Source organism: Zerene cesonia, chromosome 5 (assembly GCF_012273895.1).
Source record: "Zerene cesonia ecotype Mississippi chromosome 5, Zerene_cesonia_1.1, whole genome shotgun sequence".
NCBI classification, from domain to species: Eukaryota; Metazoa; Arthropoda; class Insecta; order Lepidoptera; family Pieridae; genus Zerene; species Zerene cesonia.
In genome coordinates this window covers 1,682,549-1,704,847 of record NC_052106.1, presented here as the reverse complement: position 1 = coordinate 1,704,847, position 22,299 = coordinate 1,682,549, and the positions used below count along the sequence as shown (strand labels likewise).

General features: G+C 33.5%; 2 protein-coding genes across 4 annotated transcripts in view; one reads left to right on the top strand and one right to left on the bottom strand.

The window, feature by feature from the left end:
- Window positions 1-166: 166 nt before the first annotated feature.
- Window positions 167-16,204, bottom strand: LOC119840111 (inositol-3-phosphate synthase). Its single transcript, XM_038366621.1, has 12 exons — window positions 15,871-16,204; window positions 15,372-15,544; window positions 15,141-15,253; window positions 14,862-15,019; window positions 8,501-8,634; window positions 6,088-6,208; window positions 5,237-5,387; window positions 4,108-4,199; window positions 3,305-3,413; window positions 2,909-3,085; window positions 2,419-2,594; window positions 167-1,992 (listed from the first exon to the last, which is right to left on the bottom strand). Exons 1-12 carry the CDS (start codon window positions 15,988-15,990, stop codon window positions 1,900-1,902), a joined length of 1,617 nt encoding a protein of 538 aa, XP_038222549.1. The 5' UTR covers window positions 15,991-16,204; the 3' UTR covers window positions 167-1,899.
- A 1,851-nt stretch (window positions 16,205-18,055) lies between these two features.
- Window positions 18,056-22,299, top strand: part of LOC119840109 (sex determination protein fruitless-like) — a 31,241-nt gene continuing 26,997 nt past the window's right edge. For all 3 annotated transcript variants that reach the window (XM_038366620.1, XM_038366618.1, XM_038366619.1), the window contains exons 1-3: window positions 18,056-18,226; window positions 18,493-18,686; window positions 18,956-19,259. In XM_038366620.1, coding sequence (XP_038222548.1) covers window positions 18,493-18,686; window positions 18,956-19,259 — 498 coding nt within the window. In that variant the 5' untranslated portion in view covers window positions 18,056-18,226. The remainder of the gene's footprint in view (window positions 18,227-18,492; window positions 18,687-18,955; window positions 19,260-22,299) is intronic.

The following is a 22,299-nucleotide window of genomic DNA, read 5'->3' as shown; positions in this document are numbered from 1 at the left end:
GACAACCGAAACAGTTCCCAACTAGTTCGGTAGTCAGTGGGTCATATAAAATATGTAACTACTCTATTTTATTTCAATAAATATTTTTTCATTTTCATTTTTTTCATTTTTGCCAGCTCAGTTGCTCAATCTTCCACAAAAAAAGCAATAAAATAAAACACCAATCTGTGGTTAATCAAATCAATTTATTGAATAGTGCACAAATGAATACAATAAACATATGTAAAGGAACATATACACACATAAAAACAAACTATCATCTACATAAAACGAGGACTAATACAATTATTCGAAATACATTAAGTGCAAAAACATAAGTCAAAATACGTATTCATACTATTAAGTATTTGCGTTTAACATCTACCTTCGTAAATCACAATGCAGTAGGTTAAATGCGATTTATCACAACTGGGCACAACTATTATATTAACTTGGACTAAATCTGATATCGCGTTGTATAATACTGATGATTCTCACGAGATTCAACAGAAATAAAAAAACTGGAAACGAGAAAGTGCAACGATAAAAACATGAGTAAAATTTTACGTGTAAATATTTCCAAACACGTGCTCGCACGCATTCCGAAAGGTGCGTACTTTTTGTAAATACTTCAAAATTTCAATAGAATATAAGAATTTTTTACATTAGCAGTCGAATTCAAGGTCGCACGCTAAATATAAACGGAATGAAATGGACACTCGCACATTTTATACTTTATACGTCAGTATACTTGCAATCTTTACTCCGTCCTTTTATTCTTCATTTCTTAATTTTCCTTTAATTATTCAATAAACAGTTATTATCAACATTCTCATCAATTTATATGAATGAAAAAAAGATAAACTATATAGTATTTTTAACAATAAAATATGAGGATTTAAAAATAAAATGAGTTTGAACGGAGTAACTCACGCACACAAAAATCTTCAATATTTAGGTTCACTTTAAAAGCGAATAATGGAATTGATAAATAATTATATCGAGTCAAACTCGAAACGTAACATTGTCATACTTATGGTAAAAATGTAACACAGCCAAAACTGCACTTTAACAAAAAATATAATGGAAATTTCAAAATAATCAAAATTCATTTCTTATATTTTCTAATCGGAATTATCAAAAATATGATAAATTATTTATATTCATAAAAATAATTAATACTTCTTTGATATACGTAACGAGCAATATAACTTTCTATATAAATTTATATGATAATCAAAATAAAAAATGAATTTGCATCAATCCCCCTTAATATCAATTCCGATGTATTTTTTTTATACATTATTACATTTTTCTGAGAAAATTGTGCAAAAAAATTAATGCTACTGTACTAAGTACGAAAAATTAATATATAAATAATACTGAAATATACTTATGTAATACTTTTACGAAATTTCATAAAAAGAGAAAAAAAACATAAGCACATTAAATTAATTGTGCGACAATATTTTTAAAAATTTGGGATTATGAAGTAAATCAAAAACAATCATCCATTTTTATCATATGCAATTTAGCATAAAAAAACAGTGGTTAACGAGACTACTTAGAGATTCCGTTAATTTGATATTCATAAAGTTTTTCATACAAAACACAATTCACACATTATTCTCTTTTTTTGGTATGTAAGCGTCGCATATTTAATTAAAATCACAACATAAATAATACAATAACTAGTAATACTTAAGAATTTTGACAATCAATTTCACTAATCTACAAAAACACAATAGAAATCTGATTCATAGCCGAGGGACATAATGGCAATGGCACGTTGTATGGTGAGTGCGGTTGGTTCTGTCACAAATGGTCACAAAAGCGGATACATATAAGGGGGAGAGAGTGGTAGATGATAGGTGATGATAGATGATGATGAAAGTGGTGGTGGCGTTGACAGGTGATGGTTCACTGGTCGCCGTTCTCGTGGGCGAGCTTCTGCTTCTTGCTGGGCGGAGAGAACATGGCGCCCGAACGGAGAGACTCCATCAGGAATGGCACCTGGAATATTGCATTGTTTAACTTAATTTTTGTTCGTTTTAGTTTGAGCTTCCGTCATTTAGACTTATATGAAGGTTTATTTAAATTGAGATATGTTATAGATATCAAAGCACATACTTACTTTTTTATTTATAGGGATACAGGTTTTGCTGATAGGTGGACAATATGTTCTCGGATTAGAGTGGAGGTGAGGTGAATAGTGACATAGACAACCTCGTTTGTTCACCTTAACTAATGATGAATTTCGAAGTTTGACGTCACATTTTATTCGTCTACGTCTTAGACTATGTCCACAGATTCAACAGTCAGGTGAAGATGCGTGAGGCGCGAGGCAGGTGTGAGGCAGGCGCGAGGCAGGTGCGAGGCAGGTGCGAGGCAGGTGCGAGGCAAGTGCGAGGCAGGCGCGAGGCAGCGCGAGGCACTCACCTTGTGCTCGAGCTGCAGGTGCGAGAGCGGCGGCAGCGCGAGGCAGGCGCGCAGCAGGTTGTCGAGCGCGGCGCGCTGCTTGAAGAGCGCGTTGACGACGGGCGCGCCGGCCGGCACCAGCGGCGCCTTCAGCAGGTAGGCCAGCGGCGACAGCACCGCGTGCATGCCGCTCCACTCTGCCGGCGCACATACAGGGTTAGCTTTGGAGGTGGGTTTGGTGGTGGTTGGGGAAGTCCAACACGGACTTCGAAGTATCAAAAACGGAGATTCAGGATAATTATTTTTATGAAAACCAAAACTGTAACATCAGATTTGTTGATAAAAGAACCCTTCGAATCGAAATTATAAAAAATTTAAAAAAAGAACATCGATCGCTTCAACTGCTAAAATTTCAAAAAACGAACATTCGAGTATCATCTGTACATCAACTACACATTTCGAAAATGGAACATGCACCAGCCACACAATTCTGAACATTGTCCGGGCGTACCGTGTGTGTCGTCCTCCCGGAAGGAGACGCGCGCCAGCAGGTCGGCCAGCAGCAGCAGGTCCAGCATGAGCGGCGCGGCCAGCAGCGAGTCCTCGCACGTGTTGTGCACGGCGATCGTGTTGGCGCCGTGCAGCAGGATCTCCGACGTGTACTCGTCCATCGCGCGCTTCGAGTCGCCTGGGAGATATTTTTGCTCGTGGTTAGCTTTTACATCTATATTGGACTTATATGAGGACTATCAAAATAGTTTTGAACGTTAATAACGAATGTTATAAAAAACAAGAATAATAAGAGCAGCTTTTGAAATAGGAGCAGAGCTGTATTAAATCATAAAATTACTGACATAAATAGAATTGTATTTTTCTTTATTCTGCATTCTTACGCATAATTACTAACCGACATATGGCACGTATTTGATGACGACCACGTGGTCGGGCTTCTCGCCCGGCTTGTACAGGATCTGGTTCGACTCCACCATGTCGTCCACCACGTTGCTCTTGGTTATCTAGAAGGAAAATCTCATATTACCCGTAAGGAAATTACCAATTTAATGAATTCTGACCAGGTATCTCCAAGTGTATTGAATTTTTTTCCCCCTTGAGCACGTGAAACCGAAACAATAGAACAATTTCGATTGCTGAGGTCACGGGTGGCCGAGGGGCTAGGCGTTGCTACGGTGTGGCAAAAAAAATCGGGTTCGAATCCCGCCTCGTGATCGATTCGATTGTTCGTTCGATCATTTTTTCCATTGTTAATAAATATTCTCACTTCAATACTAAATGATATGATTTCAATGATAAACGAAAAATTTAATTTGTAACGTCACCATTGCACGAAACGCTGCTGTGAAGGAAAACATCGTGAAGTAACCGGCATGTACAAGAACCAAAAGTTCGTCAACATGTGATACTTGCCAACCCGTACTTGAAGGTGGATTAAGAGCTGAACTCTCATAAGAGGCCTGTGTCCCAACAGTGGGAACATATGTGGTCTACTGATGATGATGATGATGATTATTGTGATGATTATGATGATGATGTTTATGATGATGATGATTGTGATGATGATGATGATGATGATGATGATGTTTATGGTGATGATGATGTTGATGATGATGTTGATGATGATGTTGATGATGATGTTTATGATGATGATTATGATTATGATGATGATATATTTGTTAAATAATATTTTCTAACCTCCTTTGATCGGAACTGCTGGGGTGCGGAGAGATTCTTGCCATCATTATTACCAAGGTGATTATAGCTGACGATAGACACGGGTTTCAAACCTGATTAAACATTAAAATTTATAGTAATTGATTAATTGATAACTCTTTACTTGAATAAATACAAAAAACACAAACCTACAAACAGTTTAGGACAAAAAAGGGGACTTATCGCTAAAAAAATCGGAAGAGATCGCTATTTAGGTATCAAGGTCGAGGATTGAGTTATAAGTTGATGATGCACTAGAATTATAAAAAAAATACGTAAAATATTCATATCAAAACGTATAATCACATGTACACACAATGTACAAATATACTTATTATATAAATATAAATGGTAAATGTTTAATTGTTTTTTGAAGTAATTCCTTGCCGGTTTCACAGGTTTGATAACCACGACCAGTAAAGGAACAGTCATAGAAATTGGATCTATGAACATGACAATTTAATAGGAGTTTGTTAATGTATATTGGGGACCGGGTGTTCAAGAACGGGAAATTACTTTACATTTACTACATAGTTGCTTCCTCTATCGGCCCCAATGTATACTTAAATGTTTAAAACTAAGCAGCTGATTTTTTTTTTGTAATAGATACGAGGACGGTTTTTGCTATTAAACTGCACTGAATTTGACGCGTGCAAAGCCGCGGGTCAAGTTAGTTTATATATGAATTGTGAAATAAATTATTACACAATTTATAGTTTCATCACAATAGTACAGTATTGTATAGAAGTATGTACAAATAAAACACAATGTATCAATAATAATTAATGAATAAACATAACAAGTAACACATTGAATGCACAATTAATTGTTACCCTTGAAATTTGTCTCGAACAGAATGTACGAATCGTTTTTCAACAACCAACTGTGTAACTATAAAACCAATTGCTATATAGCCTCTCGAGATAAATTACAGTGTTACGCCCCAGTGACGTAAATCAACAAAGGTTGGATAATATACGATCTATCGAGATGGTGGTCCAATTTTGAGGGACTTTTGTGGGAAAATGTCGACGACGGGATTTGAGGAAGAGAAGGGTGAGGAAAAGGAAATGGGTTCCCCCCCGCCTCCCCCCATGCAGCGCATACGCACCGGCGGACACGAGGAAGTCGACGAGCACGGACTTGAGCTTGGTCTGGCCGGACTTGAAGTCGTCGCCGGCGACGGGCACGCCGCGCCGCGCCGCGCGCTGCACCGCGCCCGCCACCAGCGTGTTCTGCGGCGACCCGTTGATGTAGCAGCACTGCGGGACAACCACCCACCATTGTAACGACTCTATACTCTACACTCAAACTCGTACTCACACTCAAACTCATACTCACACTCAAACTCATACTCACACTCAAACTCATACTCACACTCAAACTCAAACTCAAATAAAATAAACGCATACTCATATTAAAACTTAAATTAATCATCAAGTAAATTCTTTATCTTTTTTTTATGTCATAGCGGGCAGCTGAGCTGGTGGTTTTCTCCGACCATTCCTTCTTTCCAGTTGTCAATTCTCCTGGGAATGGTGATGAAACGGACCTCCGGCTTCCCCACTCGGCGAAGGAAACACAGTAGCATGCTCCTATTTCACGCCGGTCTTCGTTGCGGGTTGATGATACTATCCCGGTGCAAGCTGGCCCAATTCGTGCCGAAGTGTGGTCGACTCCCACATATATTGAACCATTGAAGTAGTCTTCTTTTAAAAGCGCTTCTGAAGCGTCATTATGCATAGATTTTTGACTAAATTAGTATGAGTATGAGATTAGAAAATCACACTGAGTTATAATTGAAATACAACTATTCAAATGTAACAGTCGTTATAATTTTACAGTGATCATTAAACTATTACTAATACTTTATCATTCTAAAAGGAAGTCATTCAAATTCCATAAGCGCTGACATTCCAACAAAGAAATCACGAGCAACACCAAGAATTCTAGTCTACTCACTCCTTCATCGATGGCGGCCAATGCAAAGATGGTGGAAGGCGATATTTCCGAGTTGTTGGCCCTCAGCGCCTTCTCCAAGTTTTCGTCAGTATCGTGCACACCGGGCAGAACTTCGCAGAACCTACATTATCATAAAACTCACATATACAGAAATCTTTAAAAATACAACGTTAAAAACATATGAGGAAAAAAAAGACTAGTCTTATGTATATTGCGTAAGAAGGAAACATTGTAGTGTGAAAAGAAAACTTAAAAATCTATGTGTTTTGATATCATAAAAGCGAAAATTTATAGAACTGTACATATATATATTTGTCCACTCAGCGATCACGTATATATCTAACGGTGAAAGAATTTTTTTTAATTTGGTCCAGTCCAATTCTTGAGATAAGCGTTCAAACACACAAACTCTTAAGCTAATATAAATCTAGTATAGATAATACTCGTTTGCTTAATTTTTCTTTTTGTTCGCGGTACTCAGAGAAGCAGAGTGAAAGTTGATTTCAATGTTATGCAAAGAATTTTAAACAAATCAAAAACACAAATAACATATAATAAACTACTAGATTTTTAGTAGTTAATTTTATTTAAAGTAAAATAAGACTGTTTATATTTATTCTTAAACTAATATAAAAGATTGTATTTATCGCATTTTTTACTTAATAAATACTTAAATATTTTAATGAACGACAATAGTTCGTCTCGAAAACTTTAATAAAAATACAATTTTAGAGTAAAACATTATACAATTAACCAAATATTTGTGTACAGCTGAAATGAACACATTTTAAATACAAATCTCGATTATATATTACATGTGTACTCGTATTAACATAAAGCTAGGTAATAAACTATATAGTTTAAGCATATCGTTAATAATGCTGAATGTTTAAAATACGATGAAACAATTTTAATTCCATGTACCTGATAAGCACAATTTGTTGAATTCATTAATGATTAAAATGCATTTAAATCACTTATTTAGCTATATCGTTCTGATATAAAAATGAAACTGTATAAAAATGTTAAAATGCTGGTTTCGCATAACGCAAGCTTCGCACATTTTTAATGGACTGTTTATATCATTGATGCATTTGAATAACAAAATAAAAAATTTCTTTTAAATATGCCACGTTGTTAACAGAAAATCTACATACCATTCTATCACAAATATAATAAATAAGTTTGTAGATATATTTTCATATATGTTGGTGATTACTCTCGCAAAAACGAATGAACGGATTTTAATGATTTTTGCCAATGATATAGCGTATTTACCAGACTAACACACAAATTTAAACTTGTCATTTCCCGCGGGTGAAACCGTGCGGCACAGCTAGTTGGTAATGAATGTATGTTTCAAATTTGACACCTTATCAAGCGTAGCCTTCGCTTTAGCTGCGGTTAAGACTTAAGGGATCAAATAAAAGCTACGAAAATATTATTTACGGTTATCATTAAAATTTAAAGCAATATTATCGTGAAAAGACATAAAAAGTGCGTATAATTTCTCTTGAATATTTTTAGATTGAAGTATTAAATATCGATGAATGAACTTCGTTAAAACACTTATAAAAGGTGTTTTTTATATGAAATGTAATATGATACGTCAAACGATAAGTTCAACACCCTGATATATGAAACGCCGATTGTAATATAATCTAAATTCTCAATAAGCGAAGAATAAAACAACAAATAAAATGTTAAGAATAACAGGAAATATAAATTGTTATTACTTAATTACACTTTGACATAGATATTGCCCTGTATAAACAGGTAACCCCTGTTTTTGGCCCGAATATAATCCCGTTTTTTTTAAACCTCAACGAACAAGTATTTTATTCCTTTTAAACGTAATTCCAAACGAAAGACGTACACAATAGGTATAAAAGGCATTATAATTTTTTTAGACTTCCATTCTCTGTTTGCATTCTTACTATCGTAATGGACACGAATATTTATAAATAGCAAACACTATTTGCTCCAAGAAAACTAACAATTATTTTGTACACTAGAAAGCCCTAGGCTTCGAGGAGGAGGCCCAAATCCCTGCAGTGGGAACATATATGGAATGATGACGATGGTGATGACGATGAAACTTATAAGGGACGCTAATCTCGAGAACTACTGGGCCGATTGTAAATATTCTTTCTCCTTTGGATATGTGCGCCATCTCTGAGCTCTATAGGTGTGCGTAGCCGGGGCAGATTGTCAGTAATACATATAGAATCTGTTTGTCTGTTAAGCTTAAATCACGCCTTAACTGATAAACGGACATAAATATTACAGACATTTTACGGAAGTAAAGTAGTATGAATCATGGATAGAGACATGTGGATCAGATATCACACTATACCATAAAGCTATTTTCGAGATGAAAACTAGTTTAAATACCTAATAAACGAATACTCACCGTTCAGTGTTCGCCGTCCACAGCACCACGATCCTGTCCAGCTTGTGCTTGTCGCGGAAGTCTTTGATATCGGCACGCACTTGCAGGTACTGCTCGTAACGGGTGCCTTTGATTAGGTTCGTTGCGCGATCAGCCTGAAATCATAACATCCTTACTATGTAGGTACCTAATACACATAAGTACACAAAAATAGGACAAATAAAAAAAAGTATTTGTATATTTGTTACGATTTTTCTAGAGATAATTAGGAGAATAGAGAGTGACATAGGCTACTTTTTGCCGTGGTGTCTCTCTCTCTCATAAGTCCACTGTCCACTGTGTTATCTCTTTCCCACATAATTCTCTTCAAAGTGAGGTGGAATAGTATATAACATTATAAAAACACATTCTCGCCTGTGTGATGCACACAATCAGCATATCTAAATCATTACAATAATAATTATTATGTAAACGTACACATGGACATAAATTAACATCCCTTAGTATATCTTTGTATTTTAATTAATCATTGCATAGATTAAAAATGTACCCCAAAAGGAAAATTCCATTTACTATTTTGAATACTGAAGAATTTCTATAAGTAGGCATACAATCGGCATTACTCATATATAATTCGAAGATATATTTGTAATAAAATTTGATATAAGAAATATTTATATCAATTTTTTTTTAAATGAATCAAAAACCAAAAAAATCTTCCGAGACGGAAGAGTGAATTTACCCTACAATCGAGATCGATCAGAATGTGCAAGTTATGATTGAAATAGCTTTATGTCCATGCTCTATTGCCACTTATAAGGTGAATTAGCCTGAAAACGTTATTTGTTTTGTTTGTTTGTGTGTGTGTAAATATGTATTTAATCTGTAAAATTTTCAAAACCAGTAAATAAATGACTAAAAACAATAAAAATAAAACCCTACAACCGAAATAACAACAGATTTTGCGAAAAAAAATACACGAACGCAAGGAGACAGCGCGCGAACCGGACATATCGTATGTCAAACGATGCATCTGCAAAACGATACGTGTTTTATAAACAACACCGTGGAATATTTCGACACTAGACACCTAGCGTACATAGAATCGTGTTCGTAAGCCGGTGCGGAATCAATATCGGTTTCCGTGAAGCGATGCTGTTTGACCTTATTATTTCCACATAGGTAGCGATAGACGTATTGTTGAACTTATGGTGGTCTATTTCTATGAGTTTGATGAGTCAAAATCGAGTCTGAATGAGTCGGTTGCACACAAACATACAAACATGGAGCTAAAAAATATCGGGTATTGAAATAAAATATATGATAAGATTTCATTACATCAATGCTATTACAAAAGTTTTCACGAAGCTCTGATAATCTTCAAAGCAACTCTCCGATTTCCAACCAAGACAGCTTAGGAACCGAATCAACGTTCATAAATCGATTCGTCTATTTGAGAGCTACGAAATTCTAAGCTAGCTATGGTATTAACACACACAAAGGTATAATATGTTTTAGTTTAAAGTTTACACTAGCTACGTTTGGAATCCCATCAATCAAAACCATTGAACCATAAGCAAAACTAGAGATAAATTTGCAAATTGTTATGTTGCGTAACACTTCTGATTAGCAACTCTCACCCCCGTTGCTATGGCAACGTGATAACGGGCCATCGATAGGTTATTTTTGAGAGTCCAATCCCGATCGATCCATGTTGAGGAAGGTCGGCACTCCGCCCTTGACCCAGATCCCCACACCCCTCCGCAGCGAACGTAATTGATCGACTGATAGAGTTTCATTCACTTCTTTTTTTTTGTACACGACACTGTAGTTGAACCATATTTACCGTTTGCTGGGGCATTTTACACGCTCCTGCCTACCATTCCTAATCCCAAAATCCTATTATGCTGGATCAGATCAGCGAGTTGCTATGTAGATATTAGATTATGAAGTGGCTTGAGGCTACGGAAAAGTTCGTGTATCTCCCTAAGTATATCCTTTAGGTAAAGTAGTTCACATTTCTTATATAGTTTTTTTATGTCATAATCGGCAATGGAACTCGTGGGTCACCTGATGGTAAGCACTACCATCGCCCATGAACATTTGGAGAGGCATAAGGTTGATTGCAGTCTTTACGCCTCCACAAATGGATTGCGGGCTATAAATTGGGAAGGGATTAAGAAATTAACTTAATCGACTCGACTCCCACATTGAAATCGTATGGTATAAATGTGAAAGTAACATAGTCTTTCTGTTTCTCCTAAACCACTGAACCTATTTGGATGAAATTTGGTACTATATTAAAACTTCCTCAATTGTGGAACATGTTCATTGCTACGGTTAGGCAAGATACGCAGGTTCGTATCCTGCCTCGTGATCAAATTTTTTCTATTCTTTCAAAATTTCTCATGTGGAACATGTGGAAAAAAGCTCTTAAAATGAACTTGAAATTGTCAAAATTTCATTACAATCATTTTCAACCATTACAAGCATCATCTTCGTTGATAAAATCTTTGATCACTGTCCCTTTTTTCGCATAAATTATATCCAACAACGCAACAATGCGCCCAATACAACGAGAAGCAGAAGGTAGTCCTCCATAACGAAAACATCACCTCGAAATCTTTCCATAGCCAGCTATTTCTGTTACATACGCAAACAGCATTTTGTAAACGTTATACGAATATAAATAATACTCGAATAGGTATACTAACACTGGACACGTGTACAAATATATTACAATCCGTACACGTACATTGGATATGAGCATCGGTTACATGTAATCGCGCATGCACCTCTATATCGATCGATACTACATTGTACGTACATCTCACAGGAACCTATTCAAGGATTTGAATGTATCCGAGAATTTTTTGATTTTGAATGTATATATATTAAAATCTAATCTAGATTTATACATGAAAAACGTAAGAAATATACGGACACCCGGAGTGGATTACGAAATAAAAAAAGTCTAAGAAACAAAAAAAAGAAAATCCATACTTTTTTTAAATTTGTGAATAAACGATCAAATGTCCAATATTTAAATGCATGAAAAAAGTGGCATATATATTTTCTTTTTGATAAAATTTTATTGTCTTTTGAATTGCAGCCCTGATTGCAGTCATAAAGCCTAATGGGAGAGCATCCCGCAGGATATTCAATTACGCTGCTCATTTCACTAAAAGCTCTTTTATCTTATTTCGCCGTAATCAATTTATGGATAAAATTTACGAATTTTGTATATTTTTTCACCATTTATCAATAACATTATCTGGGGCCATTACTCAAGATAAATTACGGGATCGAACATTAATTAAACATGTTATACTGAAATTGAATTAGGAGTTAATTATGTCACAATTAATCACCTTTAAGGAATTAAATTAACATAGAACATAATTCCGCTTTTATTGAAAGTTGAAACTAGAAACATTAAAAAAAAAAAGAAAAAAAAAATTAAGAAATAATGTTTACTTAAATTATTACGGATCGGAGTCGGATCATTGATTATATGTATGCCTTTTTTATGTTTACGCGTGAGCTTAGAATCGAGGGGTCCCTGGTTCGATTCCCGTTGGGGACGCACAAAAAAAATGTCTCAGTCTAGCAGGACACAGAAGGCTGATCACCTACTTGTACCCATAAAGAAAATCGATCAGTGAAACAGATGCATATCATCTGCCCCATACCCCAGTACTTCACTTATGCCTTTCGTTATTATTGTAGATGATGTAAATTTATGATTTTGATATATTTTCGCTTCCTGATTTATTTTTATCAACGCTTATTTCATTAATCTACGTATATAAATATATTCAGATCTTGTGACACGAAATGTCGTTTGTAACCCAACTCCTCCGAAACGGCTCGACCGATTTATATGAATTTTTTTGTGTGGGTAGATATGAGAATACGTCGTAAACGTTATCGTGAGCAAAGCAGGTGATTGGGTTGTTCTATCCGAACATCATTTGATCAAAAAACAATATTACGTTAAAAGGAAAACTGTTATGGCATTAGTTCAGCGATAACATAGTAATCCTTCAAAAACTAGAATATTTCCTCATTCTCTGTTTTTGATATTGAGTAGTTAATTTTATTTTAAATAGTGTCACTTTCCGAAATATTTAATAGTAGGCAATTTTCAACGTAATATGTAACATGTATTATAACAAGGACATCAATTTTATCCATTAGTTCAATAAAATGGTAACGTGATACTAAGTGACTATTATGCAACGTATATGCTAGGTCATTCAACTAGTAATACAGCTGAAGCATGAAAATGTAAAAAAAAATATTATTTTTTAACAAAAAAACTCAACCGCCGTCAAATTGTCGGAACTAGACTAAAATTACATGGAATCATATGACAGACACCTTATGTAAAATAAAAAATAAAAAAAGAATCATAAAAATCGATTCACTCGGTAAAAAGTTAGATAACAAACAAAAAAAAACAGTCGTTAAGTCGATTTTAAAATATATAATTACATGATATGAAAAGAGCTTGTTACAAGAGTTTATTGATCTTATATGTAAAATTGCATTCGCGCAAACTGTACATATGTATTCGGAATCGACTTTAAAAAAAAAGCCTAATATCCATTGCGAGCATTTCAAATGCTAATGGAATTCAGTCCATATCTTAAACTAACAAATTTAAATAGTTTGTTAGATTTATCCAAACGATAAAATATGTTCGAAATTTGAAAATCTTCAAAAAAAAAAAACACAGCAGAGATGCTAAGGACAAAAGACGTCACAACTAACTAAAAAAAAGGCCCACGGGTAACGGTCCGCAATCACGTGTCGCTGACGTGCGGAACGCAACCCATTATGGTGTCTGCTGATGTCGAATTATTTTCCACAAAAAGAAACAAATTACAGTTAAGGTTAAAAACTTTACAAAGCGATCCTCAGTGTACAGTTTAAATTTAAAGAAATTTCACATCTGATGTTTATTAATTTACGCATTAATTCTATTATCACTACATAGTATAATACAAAGTCGCTTTCTGTCCCTATGTATGCTTAAATCTTTAAAAGCATCCAACGGATAATAACATCTATTAAATATTACTCTGAATTATAGCGTGCGAGGACGCGGGCAAAAGCTAGTAAAACATTTACATATATATAAAAGAAAGTGGTGTTAGTTACACTTTTTATAACTCACGAACGGGTTAACCGATTTGGCTGAAAATTTGTGCAGAAGTAGCTTAGAACTGGGAGAGGAACTTAGAACTGGGAGAGGAACATAGAACAACAAAAAAAAATTATCCCGGAAATCCTAAGGGAACGGTAACATGCGAGGAAAACCCCGGTTCTATCTTTCCTGCGATTACGCGTGCAAAGCCGCGGGCGGAAAGCTAGTTCAAGATATTATATGTGATGATCTTTTCGTCTCATAAGTCGGAGTCAAAATATTTCATCACATATTATTTTAAAATTTTCATGCAAACCTAATGAGAATAATATCTTTTTCGTGTCATTTATTCATATTTACAATTAACGAGACTTGCTAAAAGCTCAATTATCTTACACAACAAACTATTCATAAAATAATGTTATATTTCAAAATTGCATTACCTCATTTATTATGCTTAGCTATAAAAACTTAATAATATTATTTTGCATTATAAATACTTTGCATTATACAAACTATTTATTGCTTAGCGACTAAGTTTTTAATATATGAAGGCAATTTTATTTTGTTCCTCATCAAAAAAGTATTAGAATTTCATAGATACTTTAAACCAGCCAAAAAACGATGACAATTTAAAATTTAATTGCATTTTCCTTGCACATGTGCATATAATTTACCACTATGCTATATTTTATAATATACTAGTTTTTCGTCGCGGCTGCGCCCGTGGTATATATTATAGCCAATATTCTATTTTATTATTATATATATTCTAATGGTGAAAGATATGTTAGAGGTTTATTCGTGAAAACAGTACAAACATACGAAAATAAAAAAGTTTCCTCTTTATAATATTAGTATACATATAGCAATTATAAGATATATGTTAGTATGTAGGCATATGCATCACAAGTAAGAATTAAGGCATTTATGTAACATATTTGCAAACCAATATTTTAAACATTTTGAACTATATATCGCTACAATATTTGCAATGTAAAACATAAATTATATAGTTTGTCTATGAGGGGCTTATGATTTATTGCACAAGAATGATTGTGGTAATCTTTAATTTCCATACCCTTCCCCTTACCCTCCCACTTTCAGAGCTTTACGTAAAACACAATTTTGCAATAAATAAAATACTAGTTTCCAATACTTAGTTTTCCCTTAATGAATCACATACAGTAAGAATGGACAATATGACCGAGCTAAAACTGCATTACTAACCTGATTAGCCGCAATGAAGTCGGGATCGTAGATTGCTGGCCGTGGCTTCATAGCCGACATTTCCTTCTTCAATTGCTGCTGCAGATCATGGTCGATGACCTTTGCGCGGACCATAGAATCTGCCAGGTTTAGCGGACTGATGTCCCATCCATCGATCACTGTACAGTTTTCCATGTTATTATTGTTTGATTTTTACATTACTTACTTTGTTCAGTATCAGATTTTAGGTAGGTAACAAATTTGTTATGGAAATATCTATTTTCTATTGCAGAAACTCACCAATGTCATCTGGATGTACCATAGGCAGTAACTGCGTCATTGGAACATACACATCGTTCCCTTTCTCATCCATTCCAAGCCTGACAGTTGATGCTTGAGTTATTGAGCCATACCTTTGGACAAAATAATTATTTTGAGTATAAAAATAGTCAAGTAACAAAACATAAGTGCAATTAATAATTATTTTGAGTATAAAAATAGTCAAGTAACAAAACATAAATGCATTCTCACCAATTAGAATCCATTTTTCCATTCTTGGTGTTCCACGAAAGTTGGTGGCGGTTGGCAAGCACTGCTGCTGTGAAGGTGGAACCATTGTTACCCCCCCATCCCACCAGCATCACACCAACTTTGCCTACTTTCCTCTGGGTTCGTATTTGCAATGAAGTCCGCAGTGGCTTTGCCTGAAAAGAAATAAATATATTATTTTTCTTTCATTTACTAAGACTGATTATTTTAGAGTTACAACCTACAACCTCGTTACTTCAGTGCATAGATATAACAGCAATGTGCGAAAAATTTAACATTGTTATTTTAGAGTACATAGGTTAGGAATATGAGTATCGAGTTATTTAATACATTATGGTACGTTGTCAATTACAGAAAAAAAGCTTTACAGGTGATTGCCTGTAAAAGGAAATCTGGTTTGTTCCTTAAGTTTCCAGGTGAATCGACGATCGATACATCGCCGGCAAACATGTACGTTTGAAAACAACAACAAAAAACTTACCACGAGCTCATTGTTGTTTCTTGTAACCAATGTCTCTTCATATTCGTAATCTGCATAAATATAATCTTCAGTGTATTTAATTTTTGGAGAGGAAACAACTAAATTAGAGGTTGTGTCCATTACGGCAATTTAGATAAGGAAGAACTATTTCGTAAGTAAACAAAGTGGGATCAAATATATTAAGGTACAATAAAAATAACTTCTAGTGTACTTCAGTTAAAAAAAAAGTCTTTAATGATGGTCCTTTCAGTAACAATATCATAAAAGTAAATAATTTGCGTGACGATTTTTTTATAAACGTCAACCAGCCTCAAGAGCACACAGATTACTAATATTTCATTCTAATTTTGGTTTTGGTTTTTAACAATTGACAGAAGCTATAGACAATAAATGACGTATGTCAATATGTCAACGCATGACAAACAGAATACCACTGAAAATCATAAACTGAAAACCATAAAGTAAAAATGTTAAGCTAACTATTCATTATGTTAGCATGGATATTTAATTCTCAAAATTATTCTACTATTACTATATATTACTGAGACAAACAACAATTAATTATTTACCTCTTCAACTTAAATTATCTATAAAGTATACATGAATTATAATAAAATTATGAGAAAAGTAATTACATACAGAGTAGTCAATTATTGAAGGACAAAGGTTCTTTTAAGTAAAAATCAATATGCCTTATTTATTGTTTTTTTTTGAGGTTGTATTGAGTTATAATTATAGAATAACCTGCAGGAAACGAGCATTATGTTTATCTTCTTATTCTTTTATAAAAGATAACACGACAAGTAAGAGAAGGCATACAATTTTTTTCCACAGTGGAAAAGAAAAATGCTCTTCCATAGTAGGTACTCCGATTGAACAATTGTCGCAACGTGAATGGCATACAACGTAATTAGTAAATAATTTTTATCTTGAATTTAGGACCTACAATCTACATAAAACACAAAAATTATCAGATTAATCTATTGCATATTTAAACAAAATTTTATTGCATACCTACCTACCATTTAATAACCGTAATATATAATTTGAAATATATCGCGCCATTATGTAAGTTTCGTTAAACTTTATGAACGTTTGTGATAATTGATTTGTCGAATGTGAAAATATAATCCATATTTTAATATAAGTCCGAAATAATTTAAAAATATGTATATTTAACAAAACTATTGATTTATTAGAAAAAAAAAAACAATTCTGTGGATTATAGTGGTGTTTTTTCACTCGTGTCATGATACATAAGAAATATGCATTTCAAATATTAAATAAATGTATTTTACACAATATAATACACGGCACTTTACATATTTGTATTATATCAGATAGGTGTACACTGTACAGTACTTCGGTAAATGAAGAAATATTATTCATGCAACCGCTCATGCGCCCTTCTCTCCGAGCCTCCATCATAAATATTGTTATATACGTATTATACAGTCAACTTCAACTACAAATATAATATTGTATTAATATAGTACAAGCATAGAACTTACAATGTATAAGTTCATTTCGTTCCACCCTCCCCCGACGCCGCATAACATATTAAAATATGTAATAATGTACCTATACGATGTAAATGTTGTTTTGTTTGTAGAAATGCATTCTGCGGCAGGTACATAAATGAAAGGATGGAATCTAATAAAAAGAAGACGGTTTGGATCCATCTATTTCAACTATTGTCTATGTGTGGGTAAAAGTGTATGCATGTTGTGAAAAGAGATTCAAGTACTTTTTACACACATACTTCCCACCCGACAATTTATTATTAGGAAGGGGCCCAAGTTGGGTTGTAATCTTTTATTGTAATTTTTATAATAAAAGGTGTATATTATTATATATAATTAAGCAAATAAATATAATAAAATAGTAAATAAAATGTAGTATAGAATATTTATGTTCACGAACCTAATTTTATTCGATTTTCGAAGAAACAAAAACATGAAATATTCAAATACATAAAAATTTATTTTCTTTCAAGTTTTCATAACATAAACAATAAACCAAAAGATCGCTTCGCACAAGCAGAAATATGAAATAAGTGCAATATTAACTTAGCATTTGTTGTACCTACCTACATGCAGCGGTGTACATTTATAAAGTTGTATATATTTAATTACGGTATAATAAAGCATGCGGGGGGGCGAGGCGGCGCGCCGCGCTCTCATATTCCGTATATTGATTGTGTGCGAGGGGGCCGGGGCAAGGAGGGGGCCACGGCGTGCCCCACTCTGTTTTTTACGACACGGCTTTCTGTGTAACATAATAAGTATTTAAAAATTTTTGTGAAATGTTTCGGTGTTATTTGTAAAAATTCGGGAAGTCGAAAATTGGATAAGAGGTGAGAAAATTTCGTTGCGATGATTTTAGTCATAATTACGGTTTTACCGAATATAATATAAATAAAATTTTATAGTTCTAAATTCCGTCGGCGCGTACCTACAGTATTACACTGTCATACCGCGTACGTATAGTGTTTTTTTACGGGCATCGTTCTAAAAATAAGTTGTAATAATTATAATTTTATGTAGCGGTCGCAGCGGCGACGGTTTTCTGTCGATTTTTTATAAGTTGTGAATTAGTGAGTGAGTGTTTGTGGTGGTGCAGATGCAGGGGCTGGTGAGCGATAAGACGTTCCACTTGAAGTGGAACAACCACCTGCAGAACCTCAGTCAGCTGTTCACAACCATCTACTCGTCGTCGGCCCTCGCAGACGTAACACTCTCCTGTCGCGACGGTACTCTCAAAGCGCATAAGCTCGTACTTTCGGCATGCAGTCCTTACTTCGAACAAATATTCAAGTGAGTCATTTATTAAATACACTCTCGTTATTCATTATTCCCAGAATTGTAGTTAATTGCATGATAAATAAATTAAATTTGAACTGGCGTATTTCTATTTCCGAATGTTAATTATTGATATCTTGTTACATAAACACAATTTTTTTTAATTTTTTTTCATTTTATCTCATGATAAGAATTTAATTGTTCAACAATTTAAATAATGATAATTTGCATTTCAACATAAAAACATTGATAAAAAAAGGCAACTGATTATAAATCCATTATAGGGACAATCCATGTCAGCATCCCATAGTGATACTGAAAGGTATACCTTTCTCGGAGATAAACCTTCTTGTGGAGTTCATGTACAAAGGGTCGGTGGATGTGCAAGAGTTAGACCTGCAGTCACTAATGCACACAGCATCCGAGTTGGAAATCCGTGGATTGGCATACGAAGCGAGGGATAATGCTGCCCAGCTGCTCAATGTGAACCTTGAGTACCCTTCATATAGCCAAACATCCACAAGCTCGGCAGTTTCAACATCACAATCATTTCCACAATCACGCACCGATGTTGAGAGATTAAAACAAGTAAGTTTTAACTATATTTTATTTGTAATTCTTATACTAATATTGTGTGGTGTAAATGTTTTGCAATTTCACTAATTTACAAACATTGCGATAAATATATTGTTTTGATGTATATTTGTATTAGTAAATGCTGGTCTAGATATTTTGGCGAATGGGATTCTGCTCTGTTTCCTCTTAATCATTCATTAAATACACGGAAAAATAAAAAAATACTTCATGATAAGGTTGGTAATTTGTTAATAATTATGGGTAAATTTAGATTAATTTATCTGGTTTGTGAAATAAAAATAATATGTTTAGAATGTATTCTATATTATTAAATATACTGACATTTATTTGTTGACAACATAACAAACACCACCAATTATTCCAATTTTTTATATAATTTAAAATTAATTTATCACCCCATTTCCGTATTAAAAAGCTTGTTTCTAATTTTTTTCCTCAATTTATTTCTAAAGTGAGGTATTATTTTTCAAATGCCATTTAAATTCGATGAATTTGTAATAACAATTAGGGTTATTAATAGATTCCTTCTATGAATAAAATTAATAAAAGAATAAAATAGATAGATAATATAATGTTAATTTCAATAATAATATAGAATGATATTTAAGGAAAATAGTTTGAACTTTTATAATCTGAAATAAATTTGGTAAATAAATAATATAATGATAACTGGCAACAACCACTGAATATCATAACCTAAATTATTTTTATTTCTATTCATTAATACCCTTATTTGGGAGCTGATACCTGGAATAATACTAAAGTTCCTCTTATTATGCATTTAAGATTTTCGGTGTTACTAATAAATTAGCATGTTTATGAGCACATAAACAAATTATTTTAAAAAAGTAGGTACAAGGAATTTGAAATACAACTTAAATCATGAATTTAAATTCATATGTAAATTATATTAAATTTAAAATGTATTCAGTGGAAAAATTCTTAATTAACAAAGGAATTATTCAAAACATGTACTTAGTTTATTCATCCCACCAATAATAATAATAATATGTACTTATTAAAAAATATTTACAAATTTTCAGGGATACATTTTAAATGTTTCTTTTATTCTCAGTTAATACTACCTATTCTTTAATGTAATTAAAATTTTAACTGAAAATAACTGCCAACAAGAGAGTTATTGTAAAAGGTAAGTTGGCAATGAATTTGGAAAAAAGTAAATCATGATTTTGTGTTGAGCACTCAAACCAGACTGGAGTTTAAAATAAAACATTCATTGTTCTGCTCCAAGTAATGCTAATGACTACTTGAATTTATTGCTAAGTAACAAAATATATATCATCATACTACTCTGGGATAGACTTGAGGATTTTGTAAATTTAAAAATTTTCATTCGATATATTCTGTCCTCGATATGACATTAAACTATCGTGCACTTGGTAATTTCAAGTGTAAAAGCTCACTAGGGCTGCGAGATAGTATCTCCTGAAGGTCTAGTGGGTAAAGTGACATCAGCGCAAGATGTTTACTTAGAGCGGCAGCGGAGGAGTGCCTTTAGGGTACCAACGGTGACGTTCACAAGCCGAGTTAGCAGGCTCATTGCGCACTCATCAACACGCACTGGACCAGCGCGATGGGTTATTCGTCCAAACCTCTTCCCTCGTATAACATGTTGAGGGAAGAGAGGCCTTTGCCCAGCAGTGGGACAGTCATGGCTGATAAAAAAAAAAAAAAAAAAAAAAAAAAAAAAAAAAAAAAAAAAAAAAAAAAAAAAAAAAAAATTTTCATTATCATTAAAAGCCGGTCTACTTGAGTTATAAGTAGTGTAACTAGCACGAATTTCTTGAATATGGATATAAATATAGTTGTTTTAACAAAATAATATTCATTAAATCATTGTGCATTTTGGTCGGGTTATAATAAATGCATATTAACGGATGTGAGACGCGGTAACAAGATGTTACAAGTAAATCTTAAAATAAGGATAATAAGTTATTATTATGTATTTAGCCAGCACAAAAAATATGTATTTTCAAATAATAATGTATAGCAGATGTTTGCGACAGTGATGACGCCATGTTTTCCCGTAAATTATCATTAAATAAACATTATGACGTCAGAATAATCTATACGATTGTTTAAAACAATTTTTTTTATTTATATTAATTTCAATATCATATTGAAGAGCTGCAAGGGCTGGCACTTGGCACATGATTGGTTAATTGTATTAAATGATGTAATAAGACAATGAGTCACTTTTTACGAACGGAATATTATTTCGTTTTCGTGTCATGGCGACTGACAATGATGCACATTTATTCTAGACGTTAAATAAAATTTTATACGCCCATGAATAAATGGGAGGTCCAATCGGAAGGGCATTCTGTTTAACCTCACCACAAAGATATAAAGAAAAGCGGTAGTTATAAAAGTATCTTTCTTCCGTAGAATCTGATTTGCTGATTTGAACTTGGTGTTCCCAACTGTTAGCATATTAAAATATGATTATTAAAAATTATTTACTATATTTAGGACTATGGATAAGATAAACATACTTCTAGTAATAATATAAAGCTGAAGAGCTTGTGTCTTTGTTTGAACGCGCTAGTCTCAGGAAATACTGGACCGATTTCAAAAATTATTTCACTAACATTCTATATGTCTGTGATGCCAGATTCCGGGTATATAGTAACTACAGGCGAAGCCGAGGCACACCGCTAATTTTTTACAAAGCAAATGCCAACTACACTTAAACCTTTATGAAATTGAACTAAAACATTGACGTTATAAGTTAGTTTTAAATAAATATTATAGCCTATTTTCATAGCGTTATTTCGCATATTTTTTACTCCAACATTTATGTAATGGCTGTAGTCGCTTAAAAAGTATGTATTTATTATAATAAACAGAAATAATGACGGGAAGTATTAGTCATTTATTTTATTTACAGCTACCTACTTGCTAGCGTTATCTGCTTGATTATAATCTTTGAAAAAGGCGCGAAAAAATGAGTATTTTGCATTTTAATAGGTTAATTAGTGTTAGAATATGTTAATGTAAATGATACAAG

Bases quoted from the DNA above. Each gene is read 5' to 3' on its own strand.
- LOC119840111 (XM_038366621.1), bottom strand. From the start codon at position 15,990: ATGGACACAACCTCTAATTTAGTTGTTTCCTCTCCAAAAATTAAATAC. The intron at 3,414-4,107 runs GTTAGAAAATAT...TTTTCCTTCTAG, and splicing joins AGCAGTTCCGATCAAAGGAG to ATAACCAAGAGCAACGTGGT. The intron at 2,595-2,908 runs GTACGCCCGGAC...GTGCGCCGGCAG, and splicing joins CCGGGAGGACGACACACACG to AGTGGAGCGGCATGCACGCG.